General features: G+C 37.7%; 1 protein-coding gene across 3 annotated transcripts in view; it reads left to right on the forward strand.

The window, feature by feature from the left end:
• LOC131068001 (uncharacterized) overlaps positions 1 to 19,214 on the forward strand; it is a 107,179-nt gene extending 87,965 nt beyond the window's left edge. For 2 of the 3 annotated variants that reach the window (XM_058003190.2, XM_058003189.2), the window contains exons 6-8: positions 18,294 to 18,398; positions 18,491 to 18,757; positions 18,860 to 19,214. In XM_058003190.2, coding sequence (XP_057859173.1) covers positions 18,294 to 18,398; positions 18,491 to 18,757; positions 18,860 to 18,967 — 480 coding nt within the window. In that variant the 3' untranslated portion in view covers positions 18,968 to 19,214. The remainder of the gene's footprint in view (positions 1 to 18,293; positions 18,399 to 18,490; positions 18,758 to 18,859) is intronic. The other variant, XM_058003188.2, reaches the window with a different exon arrangement.
• The last annotated feature ends 305 nt before the right edge of the window (positions 19,215 to 19,519 follow it).

The raw sequence follows: 19,519 nt of genomic DNA on the forward strand, positions 1-19,519 counted from the left end.
AACATGGATCAAAGGAGACCCAATAGTGGAGGAAATAGAGGACCGCATATGGTACCTGAATCACCGTCAGCTTTGCTTCAAAAACCAGAAATCCCACATACACACGGTCAAACATATGATACTTACCTTCGAAGACCATTATGGAAGTCTTATGCAGATAGATATGCTCAATCACATGCTCAAGCTATGGATCAATCAAAACAAGTGGACATTCAAAGGCATGCTCAAAATTTGGACACAAGGAAACCTCATGTCAAATTTGGGGGCAACACAATAGAACATGACATGCCTATAGAATATGGTATACACGCACAAAATAGATATGGGGTTCCTCAACATGAAGCGATACCAAGTGCTCCCTATATGCCGCATCAATATAGACCTCCTGCATACGAACATGTCTATGATCAATATCATCCATACATGCAACAAGCTCCTCCTCAAATTGATGTCTCAAACATGGGGTATGCTACAAGAAATCGATCGCCACCTAAGAATAATTTGGAGCAACAAATCAGAGATTTACAAAAGAAAATGGAGGACATAAATACACCAAAGCCAACATACACAATGAGAGACATATGTCCTTATCCATTTGACAAGAGCATTCCAATGCCTCCATTTCTTACACACTTTGTGACGCCTAAATTTGATAAGTATAGAGGAAAAGGGGATCCTAAGGCGCACATAAGATAGTTTTTCACAGCTTGCATTGAGGTAGCAGCAGAAGAGACATATTTGATGAGATTATTCCCACAAAGCTTAGGTGATCAAGCTATGGAATGGTTCTCCCAACTTCCACCTGGTATTAAGTCATGGGGTGACCTAGCAGAAGCATTTATTCAACATTTCTCCTACAACATAGAGACAGACATATCAGTCACTACTTTGTGCAATACTAAGAAAAAAGAGGGAGAATCTTTTGCGTCATTTTTACAAAGATGGAGAAATCTAGCTAGCAGATGCTCTTGCGAAATCCCACATAAACAAATGGTAGAAATGTTCACTCAAAACGTTAACAAGGACATTGGCTATGATCTAAGGAAAGCTTGTTTGTCCACCTTCAAGGATGTTATCGAAAAAGGCTTAGCAACAGAAAAGGTCCTAATTGAACAAGGAGTCATTAAGATATTTAAGGAAAACAAAGATGACTTTAAAGGAAAAGACAAGCCAAGATTTTGGAATAAAAACAAGAATATAGTCAATGATGGTGTTGTTGATGCCAACACAGTGCGACCTAAATTCATCTTTTTGGGATCAAGTTCTACAAACAATCAAGTGAATACTCAAACAACTTCTAGATCACGAAGGAAGTACACCCCATTGGGAGAACCACTTGAATCAGTATTCAAAAAGCTTGTGGCAAACAAAGTGATCACAGTTCCAGATTTTCCTCCATATGAACCAAAGGTCAAACCAAATTGGTGGAATGATGATGAGTATTGTGAGTTTCATAAGAGCAAGGGTCACAAGACAGGTAATTGCCATCGACTGAAGAACATTGTGCAAGATCTCATTGATAGAGGTGATATTGAGATTGAGGGACACTCATCCAATCAAGAACATGAGATGTTTAAGGAACCATTCCCAAAGCATGACAAAGGAAAAGCCAAAGTCACAGATGATCAGGCCAACTATACTAGAGCACCTTACAACTATGACTCAACTATCAATCACATCTCGACGGACAATCATATCTCTACTATTACCATCAAGAACAAAAATCCTGAGAATCCTCCTCAGAGACCCAAGATTGTCCTAAGAGGCGTTGGATCTTCTTCCGAACATACCCCTGAATGTCATGTTACAACCCGTCGAGGTAAAATTACTTTGCCAGGTGCTTCCACTAAAAATGCTCTTCATCAACCAAACCTGAGTATGACCTTGTAGAATAGTTAGGGAAGACACCCGCGCTCATCTCCATCCTTGAGCTCCTACGTATATCCCCCGCTCATAAAGCTATTCTTGACAAAATCTTGAGAGATACTGCTGTTCCTACTGATCTGAACGTGGACCAGTTTCAAGCCATCGTGGGATACCTTTCCATTCCACACTCCCTTACATTCACAGAAGTCGATGATGCCTCCGTAAGTCAGCCACATAATGCACCATTACACATTGAAGCCTTCATACACAAACATCGAATAAAACGAGTCCTGATAGATGGAGGAGCAGGTCTAAACATTTGTACATTGAGCACAATTACACAATTGGGATATTCTGATAAAGCTGTGAATTCTACAAACAAAATCACCATTAAAGCATATGATGATGAAGAGCGTTCATCCAAGGGCACAGTCACCTTACCTCTCAGAGTTAGGCCAGTTACAAAGGATGTGGTTTGTCAAATCCTTGATCTAGATCTCACATACAACATACTCTTGGGAAGTCCATGGATTCATGAGATGAGTGCAGTCCCATCTACATATCATCGATGTATCAAGTTTCCACACAATGGAGTTGAAGTGACCGTCAAAGCGGATCCAAATCCATTCATATATTGCAACAATCTGTGACCTAGATCAGAAATAACAATCCCAGTCAATCGCGAAGCTGTTCCTTCATCGGCATATGTGGATCCCGAATCCTTAAAAGCTTCTACATCCAAACAAGCAGAGCTAAAAGAAAAGTTCAAGATTAAAGACCTAGGATGTGGTGAGTATATATTTCATGTTGACCAACTCCCATTATCTCCTGAGGTATTCTGTCAACAAGAACAATCTATAAACAATTTGCAAGGAATTGGGTGTGAACCGCCTAGTGTTGTGGCTACTAAGTCTAAATGCAAATCTCCTCTAGTGGTGCAAGCATCTCTTGATATCAACAATCCTAAGAGTGGTTCCAACAAAGAATCTATTGAGCGTATCGCCAACCCTCTTGAGAACTCACATAGCCTTACCATATCATCCACTCATTCCATTTCCACTCCACTTCCAGACTTGGATCAACAAGAATTACAAAAGCCCTCACTCATTGGGGATCAAAAATCAAGCGTTGAAAAGAAAAATCTAAAAGTCAATAATAAAGAAAAGTCCTTTAGTCCAAATCAAAATCAAAAGCTATTGGACTCTGAAAAAAACAAGGTCAAGGATAAAAATCCTATGAAGCAAAAAGAGCAAGAGTTGATCTCCCCTAATATCAAAATAACTGGGGGCAAAAGTTCTAAAATTTCAAGTCAAAAAGCATACTTGTTGATCCTAAGTCTCCATCATGCTATCCTACTTTCACTTCTTTTCACAATCATAAGCCTTCATCACTCATCCATTTGTTCCACACATCCTTCCCCTTTTGGCGATACATCATGGACCTTTAATGGAGCTTCCTTGAAGGAATTTGTTATCAGGGATGCCCAAACTTCTTCAAGTGACACGCATACAGGCCTATGTAGTCCACACACTAGTAATTCTATCTCAGTTCCTTTATCAAGGAAGACAGTCACTCAAGCAACATATCATTCAGTCAAGGAACAATGCAGCTACAATCACAAAGTCAAACCTCGCACATTTGAGGTAGGTGACTTGGTTCTCCGAGAAAACCCCAAAAATCAGCAAGACAAAGAGAAGAAGGGCAAGTTCGAACCAAATTGGCTTGGTCCTTACATCATTACAACAACATATGGATCTGGGGCATATCAGCTCTCAACTACAGAAGGTGAACCTTTGGAGGATCCTATCAACAACATGCACCTTCGCAGGTTTTACACATAGCTCTTCAGAGTATCCTAATTCAAAAAATACAAAAAAATCAAAAAAATTCAAAAATACAAAAAAAAAATTATAAAACAAAAAAAATCGTTACTTGGTGAAAACCTGGCAAACAGGCGCCTTGTGATACAAAAAAAATGAAAAAAAAAAAAGTAAAGAGAAATAATTTCGTCCAATGGTGAAAACCACTTCGATGGCACCCTGGGCAAGTACCATGGTGAAAACTGGGTCACCAGCACCATGCGTAGAGACATTGCTCCTCCCTCCTTCAGGATTCTCTTTCATCCTTTCACTTTGCACACACTCACAACCTATTTGTTCATAATAAACTTACCCATTCCCATCATGGCTTGTTATTGATCTACCCAAGATTGGTTAGTCGTTCATATTAAACCTCCCTTTCCATCCATAATAAATCAGATCCTATCTGTGGCTAAGGCAAATCCTACGTCTAGTGATGGGTGTGGAACTGAGAACATCACATGTTTTGAGGAGTAAAGTTTCTTCCAGCTTCCTTCAGTCTATTTGCGCACAATCCACAATAAAGCAACATTTGCATCACAGATCCGCAATAAAGTTTCATCTTCTCCACAATAAAGTATTAGTTTCATGGATTCAGTCAGTTTCAGATGAGACACAGCAGCAACAATGGGCTTCAACAAAATCAAATCTTTCAACAGACTCAGACAACATATGGTTCAATGTTATCTATCCTTTTTGTGAAAGTGAACATTGTGACCACAATCAAATAAGACTTATACAAGTGACAAGAGACACTAAACTTGAGGACTATAATGGATGTTGGTGTCGAGTCTTGGTTTTCTTTTGATTTCATCTTTTTTGGTGACATGTCTTTTAGCTTTTCTGGGATGTCTCTGACTAGAGCTTCTATCTCCAGGATGTCTTTGACTAGAAAGGCAAGGATGGGGTATCGTCACCTATTTGTATTTGCTGTCTGTGGATTGTCTCTTAGTAATGCTATGACTTGTCCAAGGATATGAGGACACTGTGAGTCTAGTATGAACTGGGGCATTCCTTGTTTGTGACTGTCTTATCTCCATGTAAACAGGTACAATGACTTTCTGCGTCGAACATAGGGCTCGATTGTCATAACCTACTTGCCATAATAAAGCTCAATGATGATAACGCACAAGAAGCTCTTTCACGTTCATATCTTCTGTCTTCCATCCCCCTTTCTTGATTGACTTCCATCGTCCTTCTCAAGTCCGCATAGCCTGCTATCACATGACTGAGTATAATGACACACCAAAAACATTTGCATTTCATGTAGCTGCACCTACAATACCACATATAAGTATTTCATACATACATATAGATATCACAACTGCATCACATCCTGCACACAACACCTGTTAGCACAATTTACATTTGCATTATCATATTCATCTGCATTTCTTACATTCACATTTTGCATCATGCATACACATATAAAACATAAAAGAACAAAAATATTGCATTGCATCATATACATATTTGCATCCATATCATAAGCATCACATAAGAACATCTCATCACATAGGTACACATGCATATAGCTGCCGCAAAAATGAATCATCTCTCATATATAATCAAATGTGTCATGATACAATGATGTCAAAAGAATCATATGGCTACAAAAATCACCCGTAGGTGTCTACAATTAAAAAAAAAAAAATGGTACAAATACTGATACAAGGGAGCCCTCTATGGCTATGATGAACTCCCTCCCTTGGAGCCGCCTAGCCTCGACGGAATCTGAGCTCTAGAAGGACCCACTCCAAGATCACCCTGCCTGTCTGGTGGTGGAGGAGGACCCATGACCCCACCACTCGATGCCTGTCTCCTCCGGCTCCCTCCCGTAGTCATCGCTGTCCGCGATGGTCTATGAAGCTCCTCGCCTGCTGATCTGCTGGCACGGCACCATAATACAGGTCCCTCCAGTAGGCAATCTCCTCTCCGGCTCGCAGGACATATGCATAGCCTGCTCCTGTGTCCTCCGCCGCCTGCCTCCCTGCCCTCAGCGCTGTCTCAGCCTCAGTGTAGCGCTGAATCGTCTGATCCCTCTCCCGCTCAGTATCCCTGAGCCGGGTCCTGAGCCGATCCCTCTCCCTCTCCAACTCCTAGATCTCGTCTGCCTGGCCCTGGCAGATCTCCCTGAGCTCAATCAGCTCATCCTCCTCTGGATCCCCACCCTCTGCCTCTGCCTGTGGCTCTCCCTCTGCGGGTACCTGCTCTTGTACCTGTCCCTGTACCTATCCCTGTACTTGTCTCGGTACATGTCTAGGTCCCTGTACCTATCTCTGTCCCTGTGCCTGTACTTGCACCTGTCCCTGCACCTGTCCCTGTCTCTGTCCCTGTGCCCTAGGACCCTGTGCTGCTGGTACCTGCAGGGGCACTCCACCGCGACCCCTCACCACCTGGGCCTGTCCACCCTCCCTCCGAGGTGCCACCCTCCTCTCCCCAAGTACTCCCCTCCGCCTCCGTCGGCCTCTGCCCCCATCGCCTCCACCATCATCATCGTCATCTCCTCCTACCTCTCCCTCCAGTAGCTCCCCTGGATCTGTCAGTCGCAGGAACGGATGCTCTGCCCAATATGTTGTATACTCTGCATCCATGCTTGCATCCTCAATCTTTGGCCACATATCCCAGGGTAGGGGCATCATCTCTGCTAGCTGTGGAACGGCCTGATCATATGACAACAATGGCCCGAACTGCGCCTGATCCCTCACTGTACGGGCATACATACCCGAGCCTCGTGGCATCCTCTGGATCCTGCCATACTGCCTGCATACTCTGTCTACCAACTGCCTCTCCAATATATAGGGCGTCCGCCCAATCAGATATCTGCTCCTGAAGGTATAAGGCAGCTCCACTGCGTCATCCTCCCACTCCTCACATCCTAGATATGGCCTCCAGATGACTACGTCAATGTCATTTATCACTCGCCTCCAATGCTCTAACCTGCTAATCCGAGGCTGCGAAGTGATCATGTCATATAAATGCACAAAGCTGCGTCCGTGACCCCTGCCTCTGAAATGTATCGGCTGTGTGATAGGCAGATGTTCATATGCCCAAACCTGCAGAAGTGTCACTCCACAGCCCAGTCCCACTGATCCATGGTAGACGAACTGGTGAAGCTCATAATATAGGTGGGCCAACACACATGGACCCCACGCATATCTGGTGTGCTGAGTCACCAATATCTCCAGTGCTCCTTCCCAGCCCACTGCCAACCCCCGTGTCGCCCTGTCCGGACATAGGAACCCACTGATAGCTCCTCTGATCACAGCTGGCAAAGCTAATCCTGTCGCGGTCATGGTGTCTCATGCCACATGTCCTGCTCTCATCTCTAGGTCGAGATCCTGAAACACCCGTCTCAAAGCCTCTCTGTCTCCATCGCGATCATATGGAATCAGCTCTCCATCGATCGGTATGTGCAGAATCCTATAAACATCCTCAAGGGTGACTGTCATCTCACCCATCGGCAAATGAAATGTGCATGTCTCTGAATGCCATCTCTCGGCCAGCGTAGTCAGCAAACCCATGTTTGCCCGAAACTCAGGCACATACAACACGTGTCTCAATCCCATCTCCTCAATGGCAGCTCTATCCCGAAATGACAACTCTGGTCGCAACCTCTGTGTGGACGGGAATCTCTCCCGTGACTCCAACATAGGCAAATACTCCTGCAGTCAAGCAAATCAATCATGTCAGTCAGGGTGGCATTCACTGTTCATCACAAACTGCTACTCGCTATCTAAATACATATGGTTATCTATTCTAGTGACACTCACTGTTCATCACAAAGTGTTGCTTCTATCCTAGTAGTGCGCCATGTTCATCACAAAGTACTACGTGTGTGACACTCCCTGTTCATCACAAAGTGTTACTCTCATTTTGCACTCCCTGTTCATCACAAAGTGTTGCTCATACTTTGGGTACTCCCTGTTCATCACAAAGTACTCTATCTTGGTGCTCCCTGTTCATCACAAAGTGCCTTGATCTATCCTAGTCTTCCTCGAGGACCTGCTTGAGTGTATCCTCTCAGCAGCTTATCCAATCGACAGCGTATGTTCATCACAGAACTGCCGATTTGACCTAGAAGACCAAAACCTTGCATTTTTTGACATATACGCGCTTTTAACTCACAAACGCGTTTTTACCTCACAAACGCGCCTATAGACTGCACAAGCGCGCCTAAACGACACAGATGCGCCTGTTTGACATAAACGTGCCTAAATCATTCAAAAACGCGACTTTGGCACACAAACGCCCCTTCAGGACGTAGACGCGCCCGCATCAAGCACAAACGCGGTTCCAGACATAGACGTGCCTGGCACCGACACAGATGCGCCTGTTGGACACAGACGCGCCTAGCACCGACGCAGACGCAGTTGCACGTTTTTGCACTTTTTTGTGCCCTATTCCTAAGCACATTTATTGCTAACTAACATGCATTAATGACAAAATTAAATGTGTCAAAGTACGAGGAGGTTTGGTGGTACTTACCGGCTCTCCTGCCTCTGCTGGTCTCTGAAATCGACGAACGCGGTCGAATCTGTGTACGAAAGCCATCGCTGCTGACTGCTGCTGCTCTTTTTCTTGCTCTGCACTGTGATCTCGTGAAGGTGTAGATGACAATGAGGATGTCTTTTGCCCGTGGTCTATCTTATAGCCTACCCTAGCCCTCGCCTTCATTTCCTGAGTCAGTCTTATTCATCCTGTGACTCTGTCACTTTATCCGGTCTATCCATTCTAGCCTTTTTTTCTTATCGAGAGATTGTCTGCAATCTTTTCAGACATTTTCATCCAATCTCTCGAGGGGGCATATAATTCCCATCTTGGGGCAACTCTGTATCAGTTCATCTTATCTTCTTTGAAACAACGCGACAAGCCGCATTGTCTCAAAGAGGGGCAAAATGTAGACACCCAAAATTGTCATGTCTAATTAAATAAATATTTTATTTATTTAATTATCTAAGCCTAATTCTTCTATTAATTAAATAAATCTTTATTTATTTAATTAATTCATTTATCCTCTTCTAGCCTTATTTCTCATTTAAATAAATACATTTATTTATTTAAATTATCCTTTTCCTAAATTAAATAAATATTTTTATTTATTTAATTATCCTACTTCTTCTATTTATTAAATAAATCTTTATTTATTTAATTAATTCATTAGCTTTTTCTACCCATGACACATGTCATTCATCTCTTAATTCATACACTACCTACCCCTTTCATTATTTTATTATTTCCTTTACCTACCCTCTAATCCTAGCCGACCTCCTTTTTACACCTCTCAATCTTATCCCTCCATTTCATATTGTGTCTTCTATTTAAGGAGATGCCTTCTTCATTATCAAACCCTAATCATTCATCCTAATGACCTAATCTTGAAGACTTGGCTATACTACGATCCTACTTGCAACCACATTCCGTTCTTTGTTGAGCTCTTGTGCATATAAAAATCTGAGAGCAAATATATCAAGCAAGATCAATAGAGATAGGAAGAATGGAGATCAAAACCCTATTGGACATATGATGGTATAATCTTTGTGATTTCATGTGATTTGCATTGTCTTAGGTAATCTTCATATGTTATGGTGGATCTTTGTTGATTGTTAGGCTAGGGTTTTGTGGTTGAATTCATTTAGCCTTTCAATATTGTTATTATTGTATCCATTTTCACCATAAACAGAAATTATTTTGAGGTTCAAACTAATTCACCCCCCTCTTAGTCCTATGGTGTATTCAACAGTTGGTATTAGAGTGAGGCTCCTCTTAAGAAGCTTAATCACTTGAGGAAGATCCGGAATTGCACAAGGTTTCACCTTCAAGGCTCCAAAGTTTGATGGCATAAATTATGCTTATTGGAAAGAAACTATGGAATATCATTTAGCAACCATGTTGACTGAAATATGGGAAATCAGTAATATTGGCTATACTGTTCCTCAAAATGGTCCTAAAACTCAGAATGTTTTTCAAAGCATATAAGAATAATGAAAAGGCTATAGTTGTCATTGTCATTTGTTTGAATGATGTGTTTGAATGATGCGTTGTTTAGTAAAATTACAAGCGCAAGTTAGCTAAATAAATCTACGAAAAGTTAAAGAGTGTATTTGAAGGTGATGAAGAGACAAACAAAGTCAAGATTACAAATCTAAAGTGCAAGTTTGAGAATGTGAAGTTGTTTGATGATGAAAATATTGAAGGCTATATTCATTGAGTGAATGAGATTGTAAATGCACTTAGGGGTATTGATGGAATGCTAGAAGAAAGTGAAGTTGTGAAGAAGATGATGGCAACATTGCCCAAAAGCTATAAACCTAAGAAGTATGTTGTTGAGGAAAGTAGTGATACGAATAAGTACATTATGGATCAACTCCTTGGTTTACTCTCTACCTTTGAGATTAGTGGATTGGGTGATATCAAAAAGGAAAAGAGAGAAGAAGCATTCAAAGCTACAAAGAAGCCTGAAGAAGAAGTTGAAGAAAATGAAGATATGGATTAGATTGACACAAACTTTGTAAGAAGATTGAAGAGAGGAACTATAAAGTACAAAGGTAAGTTACCCCTAAAAAATTTTAATTTTGGAAGGTCGAATGATAAGTACAAAGGAAACGAGAACTACAAGGGAATGACAAAAACAAGAGAAGATGTGATAGAGATAAGCAAAAGAAGAGTTCTTGTTCAATAAAGACCTACTCATCTAAAGTAGAAGATGGTGATGACTCAAATGAAGAATCTGTATTCCTGGCTATAGAAGAAAGAAATAATGAATAGTCTGAAAGACTAGAAGATGTGAAGAATAGTGAGAAACCAGTGAGTATATAGATTGCACTACATGCAAAAGTGGAACCAAAAGCATGGACCATTGACTCTGGATGTTCAAATCATATGACTGGTGATACAGTTAAGTTTACTAATCTTGTGAAGCATGATGGTGGATCAATTAAGTTTGTTGGAGAGGAAGTTGCACCTATTTGTGGAAAAGGAGGTGTCTATATTAGTGGTAAGAACAAAACTAATGATGTTTATTATGTTAAAGGTTTGAGACATAATGTATTGAATGTGAGTCAAATATGTAGTAAAGGTTATAAGGTGATTTTTCATGGAACCGGATGTGAAATTAGGAAAGGATGCTTTGGAATATTGGTTGCAGAAGGTGTTAGGACTAATGGAAATGTCTATTATGTGAAGGATAATTGTGGAAGCAATTGTTTGTTGGAATAGAGTAGTTAATTTAGTTGTGGCACAAAATAATGGGACATATAAACTTTGATAATATGATGAATATTGCTTCTAATCATGTTTTGAGAGATTTGCCAAGAATTATCAAACCTACTGATACTTTGTGCAGGGAATGCCAGTTGGGAAATCAAACAAAGAGGGGATTAAAAAGAAAGGAGTATGCTACTTAAGAGCCTTTGGAGTTGGTTCATAAGATCCATGTGGACCTACAAGGACAATAGGACTAAGAGGAGAAAGGTATTTTATGTTACTTATTGATGATTGCTCTAGAATGACATGGGTTACTTTCTTGAAAGAAAATTTTGAAGCATTAGGTAGTTTTAATTTGTTTAAGTCAATGGTTGAGAATCAATTAGATGATAGAATAAAATGTCTAAGGTTTGATAAAGGAGGGGAGTTTACATCAAATGAATTTGATGAATTTTGTGAATAAAATGGTATTAGGAGGAATGTTTTTGCTCTGAGAACTCCCAACAAAATGGTGTAGTTGAAATGAAAAATAATAGTGTTGTTGAGATGGCTAGATCTATGTTGAAATATGTTAACTTGCCTAATGAGTATTGGAAAAAAATTGTACATGTTGTTGTTTTTAACAAGGTACAAGTCAGAGTGAATCACACAAAGACACCTTATGAACTTTGGAATGGAAGACCTCTTACAGCTAAGTACTTCAAAATGTTTAGAATTAAGTGCTACATAAAGAGAGATGAAGAAGATCTAGGAAATTTTGATGCAAGAGAAGATAAAAGAATATTTTTGGTATATTCTACAAAAAGCAAGGCTTACTGGTGTTACAATAAGAGGTTGTAGAAGATTGTGGAAAGTACAAATGTGAAGGTTTCTAAAGAATGGAATTGGACTGAGGTTGCATTTGAACTTGAGACTGAGATAAAAATTATGTTGGTTGCCACACAAAACAAACTTGATCTGAAAGAAGAAGAAGCTAATACAAAAGAAGAAGAACCTAAACAAGCTCCCAAAACACTAGAAAAGTATTTGTAGAAGAATCACTCAAAATATCAGATCATTGGAGACAAGAGAAAAGGTGTTCAGACAAGAATAAGACTTACAAAATCTAGTCAGCACGCAAATTATTGTTTCCTATCTCAAGTTGAGCCAAAGATCTATGTGGAAACTATTAAAGATGAGATTTGGATAAAGGAAATGGAAAAAGAGCTGAGTCAGATAGAAAAGAATCAACCATGGGAACTGGTACATAGATTAGTGGACAAATATGTGATAGGAACCAAGTAGGTATTCTAGAACAAGTTGAATGAAGATAGAAAAGTCACTAGAAATAAGTCAAGGTTGATATACTAAGGTTATTCACAAGTTTAAAGCATAGATTTTGAGGAGACATTTGCTTTGGTAACAAGGATGGAAGAAATAAGGACGTTTTTTTCCTTTCCAGCTCATAAGAACTTTAAGGTACATCAAATAGATGTCAATCTAGTATTCTTTAATGGAGAACATAAAAAAGAAGTATACATTGAACAATGGGATGGGTTAAAGCTATCTGAAGATCTTAATATGGTTTGCAAATTAAAGAAGGCATTATATGGAATCAAGTAAGCTCCTAGAACTTGGTATGCAAGATTGGATAGACCTGTATGTTCCAACATAACTTCAGAAAAGGTACTACAGATAGTAATCTTTGCTTTAAAATTGAAGGTAATAAATTATTGATTGTTGTTATGTATGTTGATGATATCATAGTTGGAGGAGATGATAATATATGTAGGAAGCTTGTAAAATAGATGGAGAAAGAATTTGAGATGTCTATGATAGGTGAGCTTTCATTTTCCCTTGGTTTACAAGTTAATTAGAAAAAGGCATTTTTATTTCTCAATACAAGTATTTCAAGGAGATGTTGAATAAGTTTGGGATGGAGATTTCAAAACCGGTTGCCACCCCCATGGCTACCAGTTGTTAAATAAGCAAGGATGATGGACCTTTGCATGTTGATCATAAAAGGTATAGATCTATGATTGGAAGATTGTTGTATTTGACTGTTTTTAGATTAGATATTATGTAGGTTGTTATTTTGGTGGCTAGATATCAGGCTAGTCCTAAGCAATCTCATGATTAAGTAGTGAAGAGGGTATTTAGGTATTTGAAAAGGACTCTGGTTTATGGGTTATGGTATAAGAAGGATGACAATTTCGCACTAAAAGCATATACATATGTTGATTGGACTTGATGTGTATATGACATAAGAAGTACAAGTGGTGGCGCATTTTTCTTTGGAGATAGATTGGTCTCTTAGTTGAGTAAGAAACAAGTTTTAGTATCATTATCTACTGCAAAGGTAGAATACATTGTAGCAACATTTTTCTACACTCGGGTCTTACAAATGAAACAAACTCTAAAAGATATCAAAGGTAGTGTATGATGAATCAATTCCTATTTTGTGTGATAAAATGAGTGTTGTTAACATTTCAAAGAATTTGGTAATGCATTCAAGGACTTAACATATTGCAATCGAGTATCATTTCTTAAGAGAGAAGGTTGCAAAGAAGAAAGTCAGATTGGAGTATGTACCTACTAAAGAACAAATTCTAGATATCTTACTAAGATGTTAGTGAAAGATATCTTTGCATATCTTCAGAAGAAGTTGGAGGTCATTACCCCTCCTTTTTAAAATTATATGCATTGAGATGGTGCATCCATATAGGAGGAGTTCTAGGGTTCATCTTTTTCTCTTGGATTGATGTGATGGTTGCTCTCAGAGGGAGTAGTGAGTATTGCAATTATTAGAGCTTATTAGTAAGGGAGAGAGAAATTCCAATAGAATGCCCTTTGTCTTTGATGTCAAAGGGGCACAAAGATACAAACTGGGAGAGATATTAAGAGAGAGATTAGTTGTATTGCTCTTTGTTGTGTGGTGTTGTCATCAATGACAAAGGGGGAGAATGTTAGAAACTTGAGTTGTTGTGTTGTGTTGTCATTGATATCATCCTATCCTATATTGTCATTAATGTCACGATGTGTTGTAGATGGTCTGGAAGTGAGTGTTTTAGTATTGTTGTGTGGTCCAGTGAAGATGTTGAGGTTTTTTTAAAAGGTTGGTGTAGTGGAAGTTCCAATATGTAGGAAATAGTATTTATGCGAGATAGAGTTTTTAATGTCTCAATTGAAGAATGCTTTGCATTCCTCTAATATATGAAGATTATATGTTGTGGCTTTGAATATGATGTTTATGTTTTGTGTATATTTTAATATTAGGTATGTAGGTTTGTGTTGCTCAGATGGTAGAGTTGGTGGTTGTTGTTTCTGACATTGAGGTTGTCTATCAGAACTAGTCTAGAGAATGCTATGTGGCTTCTAGATAAACGGTTTCAATTGTTACGATTTGGAGCACATGTTTATTTGGTTTATGCAGTGTGCCAATTCAATTTTCTAGCAATAGTTTGATTGGCATGTGAAGTTATGATGTTTAGAGTTCAGTGTTGTTAGCTGGTCTAGTTTCCATTTGATTGTGGTGATGTATCTTACTTGGAACATATTCTTTTGGTTCAGGTTTACTTTGGATAATTATTTTAGTTAGTGTTTTGGGTCTCACCATAGCATGTGGAGATCTGCATTGTGTAATTTGCATTGGAGGATGGTTTTGGGTGACTAGTTAATGTGCTTTAAATATTTATCTACATGTTTCATTTGATGTTGACTTTGGAGAGCATGTGTGGTTCATTAGAATCATTTGAAAATGATGTGTTGTAATGTATTTGTGTCCTCTCTATCTCCTGGAGTTGATTAGAATTGATACTTTAGGTTTGGATGGTTGAATTTATGTAATATTATTTATTTTGTCTATGGTCAACCTAGTCAAGGGTTTTAATGAATAATCTTGTATATAAAGGGGTGTGGATGTGTGAGTGAAGGTATGAGATGTGTGTGAATTGATGAACAGTGGATGTGAATGGTTTTCAAGTAGATTTGATGTTGGAGATGTGCAAAAGTCAATTGTGAAGAGTTTTGATGATGATGTGTTCAGTGTGACAATGTTTTGAGATAGTGTTTGAAGCCAAATGTGTTTGTCATTATCTTGGTTTCTTGACATAGTGGTTCAAGGTTAATTTCATGATCAGGAGATCTTGTTCTTTTCAATTTATCTATTCCTTTCTCTAGTAGAAGACGGTGTGTTTCTTGGCACCTTTCTATATATTGTGTTGAGACAATGTGTCTCAGTTTTGCAAGTCATTTGTATCTTTCCCTAAGATTTTGCATCTTAGTTTTGCATGTCCTCTTACAGGTAATGTGTTATGGGGGAAACATTGTAATAAATTACATTTGTATTGTGAGTGTGATTGTCACCGTGGTTTTTCCTTAGGTTTTTTCACATAAATTTGGTGTTCATGTGTTTTTTGGGTTTTGTGCTTTCATGATTTATTACCATTATGATTATATAGTTGTGGTTTGAAGTTTAAAGATAAAAAATTAAGTACTTTGTGGTTCAGATTGATTCACCCCACTCTCAATCTTATGGTGTGTTCAATAATATTGACATGGAGTTATTATGCATAATTGAACCATAAGCGATGAGTGGGATAAGGATATCGTTGATTAATCATTAATTTTTTTGTGAAACACTCAAATTTTGTGATATGATTGAGTGGCCTAGATCATCCTATATTAACGGCTAAGAACACCTAGGTAATTTTACTATAAATTTAGGGTAGATAGTACTATTTTAGCATCTAATGATTTATCAAAACTAATCATGTAGTTAGTTAAGTGGCAATTCCAAGAGAGAACATGGTTGTACAACACTGAACATGACACATCAATTTGGTTACTCTAGTGTTGAGCCAATATGGATATAACATGTAGTGTATAGTCCAAGCATGATAGTATTAGCATCAAGTAGTTGATGCATTGGAGATAGGCTAAAAGAGAAAAATAATTAGTCTAATCGAAAGGTTGTGACCAATAAAAGTAAAAAAAGATCATCCCCTGGTACTTAAATAATTGTACTGCATATGACACTTGGATAATTTAATTGAATCAGGTCCCACATTACACTATGTCATTATATACGTGTTGAATGATTATTGACCCTCAAAACTTTTTTTCACACATATTCTTGCTTATTTACCTTATTACTAGTGAAACAAGGATGTGTAGGGTCCATTGCATTTAAGACCATACACTAACTTTTTAGCTTCTTGTGCACATGGTAAATGATAATAATTATGAACAATGCAAGATGAATGTGCTTGAGATATAGTTGAAAGTTTTTGTGAGGGTGCCAAATATGCTAGCTTAATGGCCTATAAATGGTCATGCATCTCTTAAAAATCTATCATGTCATGTTAAATATTAGAACTAGGTGAGACCACACTAAATGATGAAGTGCCAAGGCTAATATGCTTAAGTTAATATAAAAGGGGTCACTTGAACATTCAAGATTGCACCACATAGTGTATACAACAAAGGATAAATAATAGAAAATGTTGAAAATTAATCTACAACCAAACCAAAGATGGATCAGTCATCAAGTGGGTAGCTCCATGGCAAATCATCGGAACAACAAATGGGAGGTCCTAAATTCAAATCATCATTAGTATAGGAAAATGTTTAATTTGGTATGGTAATATTTTTCCTTGTGTTTTCGATAGAAAAATGTGGTTTAGAGGAATCTTAAAAAATAAATAATCTCATGAAAGAGGCAATCAACAAAGGTTTGAGCATGTGAGGAACTTGCAACCCATAGATATATACCATACCTATGTTCATTGTGTCAAAAGGAATTTGTTGTAAGCTATAATTAATTTGGTGTTGTCTTCCATTATATTAGAAACATAGATCATTTTTTTTACATGGCATTTCATTCACAAAAATGTGTAGTCAATGTATAGAAGTGCATGGTCATGTGAATTAAGGGCAATAAATCATCCTACCAACAAATGGGTGGTCTTATGTTCAACTCCTAAGTAGTCCATAATTTTTTTTTATCATGGCATCAAAGCCAAGCCAAGATAGGAGCCTTAAGCACTTGTCGTGTGGCTCAAGAGGGTGTAACTGAAAATTAAGCCACACTCAAACCAAACATGGACCAATCACCAATTGGGTCAATAGATTAGTGGTAGAGCACCCCAATAGTAAATGGGAGATTTTATGTTTGAATCCTAGTTGGTCCATGAATAAAGATTAATAATTGGATCATAATGATGAAGTAGTGACCAATAAAAGTAATGGGTTGATGGTCCAGTGACAATAATAGTTAAGTTTGACAATGTGGGCCAATGACTCTTGAAGGCATTGGGTGTTAGCATTAGTTGGTCAACAAGCAATTAAAACAAAAAAGTATATCATTTAATAAAAGTATCAAACATTAAAATATAGCCAAATCATGTAGGACTTCAAGTAGATGGTTCTTAATCAAACCAAAGAGTTCATAGGGATTTAGACAAGAGGTTGCAACCATGAAATAGAGAACAAGCTATTAGGCTTGAACAAATGGAAAATTCGCACAAATTTGGTAATATTAATAGGGAACTTGTTATCATAAACATGATAATTTGGTCAAAAAATAAGACTTATTGAGTGTGATTTTAAAACAAATCCAAAGCATATAGGCACAAAAAAAATCTTCACAGGACTAGTACGAACATGAAACATCAATTTAGCCAACATACACATATGAATGAAGAGTTGCAATAATACAAGTGAAAAAGTGTATTTAGAATCCAAGTAATGAAGACCATGAGAACAAATAGAATCAAGGCATAGTCATGAAGATCTTATAGGCTAAAATCCATGTTCAAATACAAAACTTGTACCTACAAGTTGTTATACACATAAACAAGCCAAAAATTATGATGGATTCCTTTTGTACTCATTCTAATTTAATGTGAAGTCTAAATAACCAACTTAACACTAGATTGAAAACATTAGCAAATGAACAAATCCCATAAACCAAAGATACACATGATCAAATACAAGAAATCTATGATAAAATATTTCAAAATCAAGACTTTCCAAATAAAGGTTGGAAGTTAAGTTGTGTTGAGCAAGCAACAACAATACATTGTATCACTTGTCCCTAAAATCTTTTGCTTAGCGAAGGACTATTATTTTATATGTATGTTTTTTATTATTATTTGATAATGTTGTATTGTATTTTGATGTACTTTACTTTAGGGTACTTTTTTTTGAAAAATATTATGCATGCTAGCCATAATTAGTTTCTCGATGTTGCCAACTTGAAAACTATGGCACTCTTACATTAGTAGAAAATCCTTTTATGGGCACTTTCTCATCTCAATTCTTACCTTTGTAAGAAAAAGTATGTACAATGATGGAGATTGTGTATCTTTGTTTCCTATGCAGATCGAACTGCATCCCATAAGAGCCTTTGTTGCAGATACATCTTGCTTGAAAAAGCTGATGGATTGGCGCTTGTCAGTGACAGAAACGTATTTGATAGATCTAGATGTGAGTATCAAATTCATAACCATAATTAAAGTTTTTCTAGCATTCTGTAATTCATTGGGTCTTAACTGAGTCTTTGAACATCTAAATTACAGGAAGAAGATAAAGAAAGTATTGAAGGAATAGTGAATTCTGCCTGCATTGACGTGAGTGCAAAAGGAGGATTGCAGTGGCCCAATGGAGGCTTTGTGAGAAAAAGATTTGTGCTCATAAAAACATGGACTCTCAATGTTACTACCATTGTTGGGAAAACATGGGACATTAAGTTTCAGCACGCAGACAGAGCAAAATTCATGGATTCTTCTGGTATGGTGTCAAATGAAATAGATATAAAGCTCAAAAGTATAACCAAATATTTGAGGGTGAGTTCAGCAAAGGAATTTATGTAGCTTTTGCAATTTTACTTTTGTCATGTAATCACTCAATAGGAAATTTTATAGCTTACTCTTAATGGTGAAATGCAGGATCGGAGGCAATGGGAGGAAGAGAACATAATGAACATACTGGAAGATAGCTTGAAATGGGTTTGGATGAAAGTTTTGAATGAATATAATCTTGTGCACAAAGATTAGCTTCAACGAATGTGTTCTGGGGGAGTTTGAGACAATCAAGACCTATCGTTATGAGCTACTTGATTGAATTAAATCTGTATCTTTTTGTGCTTGACAATACTGTTTAGATCATAAGAAGGGTTAGTCCGCACGTTATGTATTATAAATGAAGTGGATAAGCATTTGATTTAGACACCACTTACGGATCAGTATGATTTAGTGGCATATGACATTTATAAAATGATATTGAAAATAAACAATGTTGGATTTGAAATATGTCAATTAGACTATACTTAGTGATATCACATTTCAATTATTTATAATTTTAGCTTGTTGTATTTGGATTAGATCATGTGTTAGTTTTTGTATCATCAAGATAATAGGAAGCTAGGATAGACATGATAGACCAATAACATCAAATGTTTTTTTGTTTTTCAAAGAAGATCAATTTTATATGTTTTTGTCAACATTTGTATGTAACGTTTGTAGATGTGAAAAAAGAGATGATTTTATTCTTAATTTCAAGAGTTGTTAACACTAAAACTAATTATCATGACAGCAGACCTAGTTGCT

The sequence above is a fragment of the Cryptomeria japonica genome, chromosome 6, assembly GCF_030272615.1.
Source record: "Cryptomeria japonica chromosome 6, Sugi_1.0, whole genome shotgun sequence".
Lineage (NCBI taxonomy): Eukaryota > Viridiplantae > Streptophyta > Pinopsida > Cupressales > Cupressaceae > Cryptomeria > Cryptomeria japonica.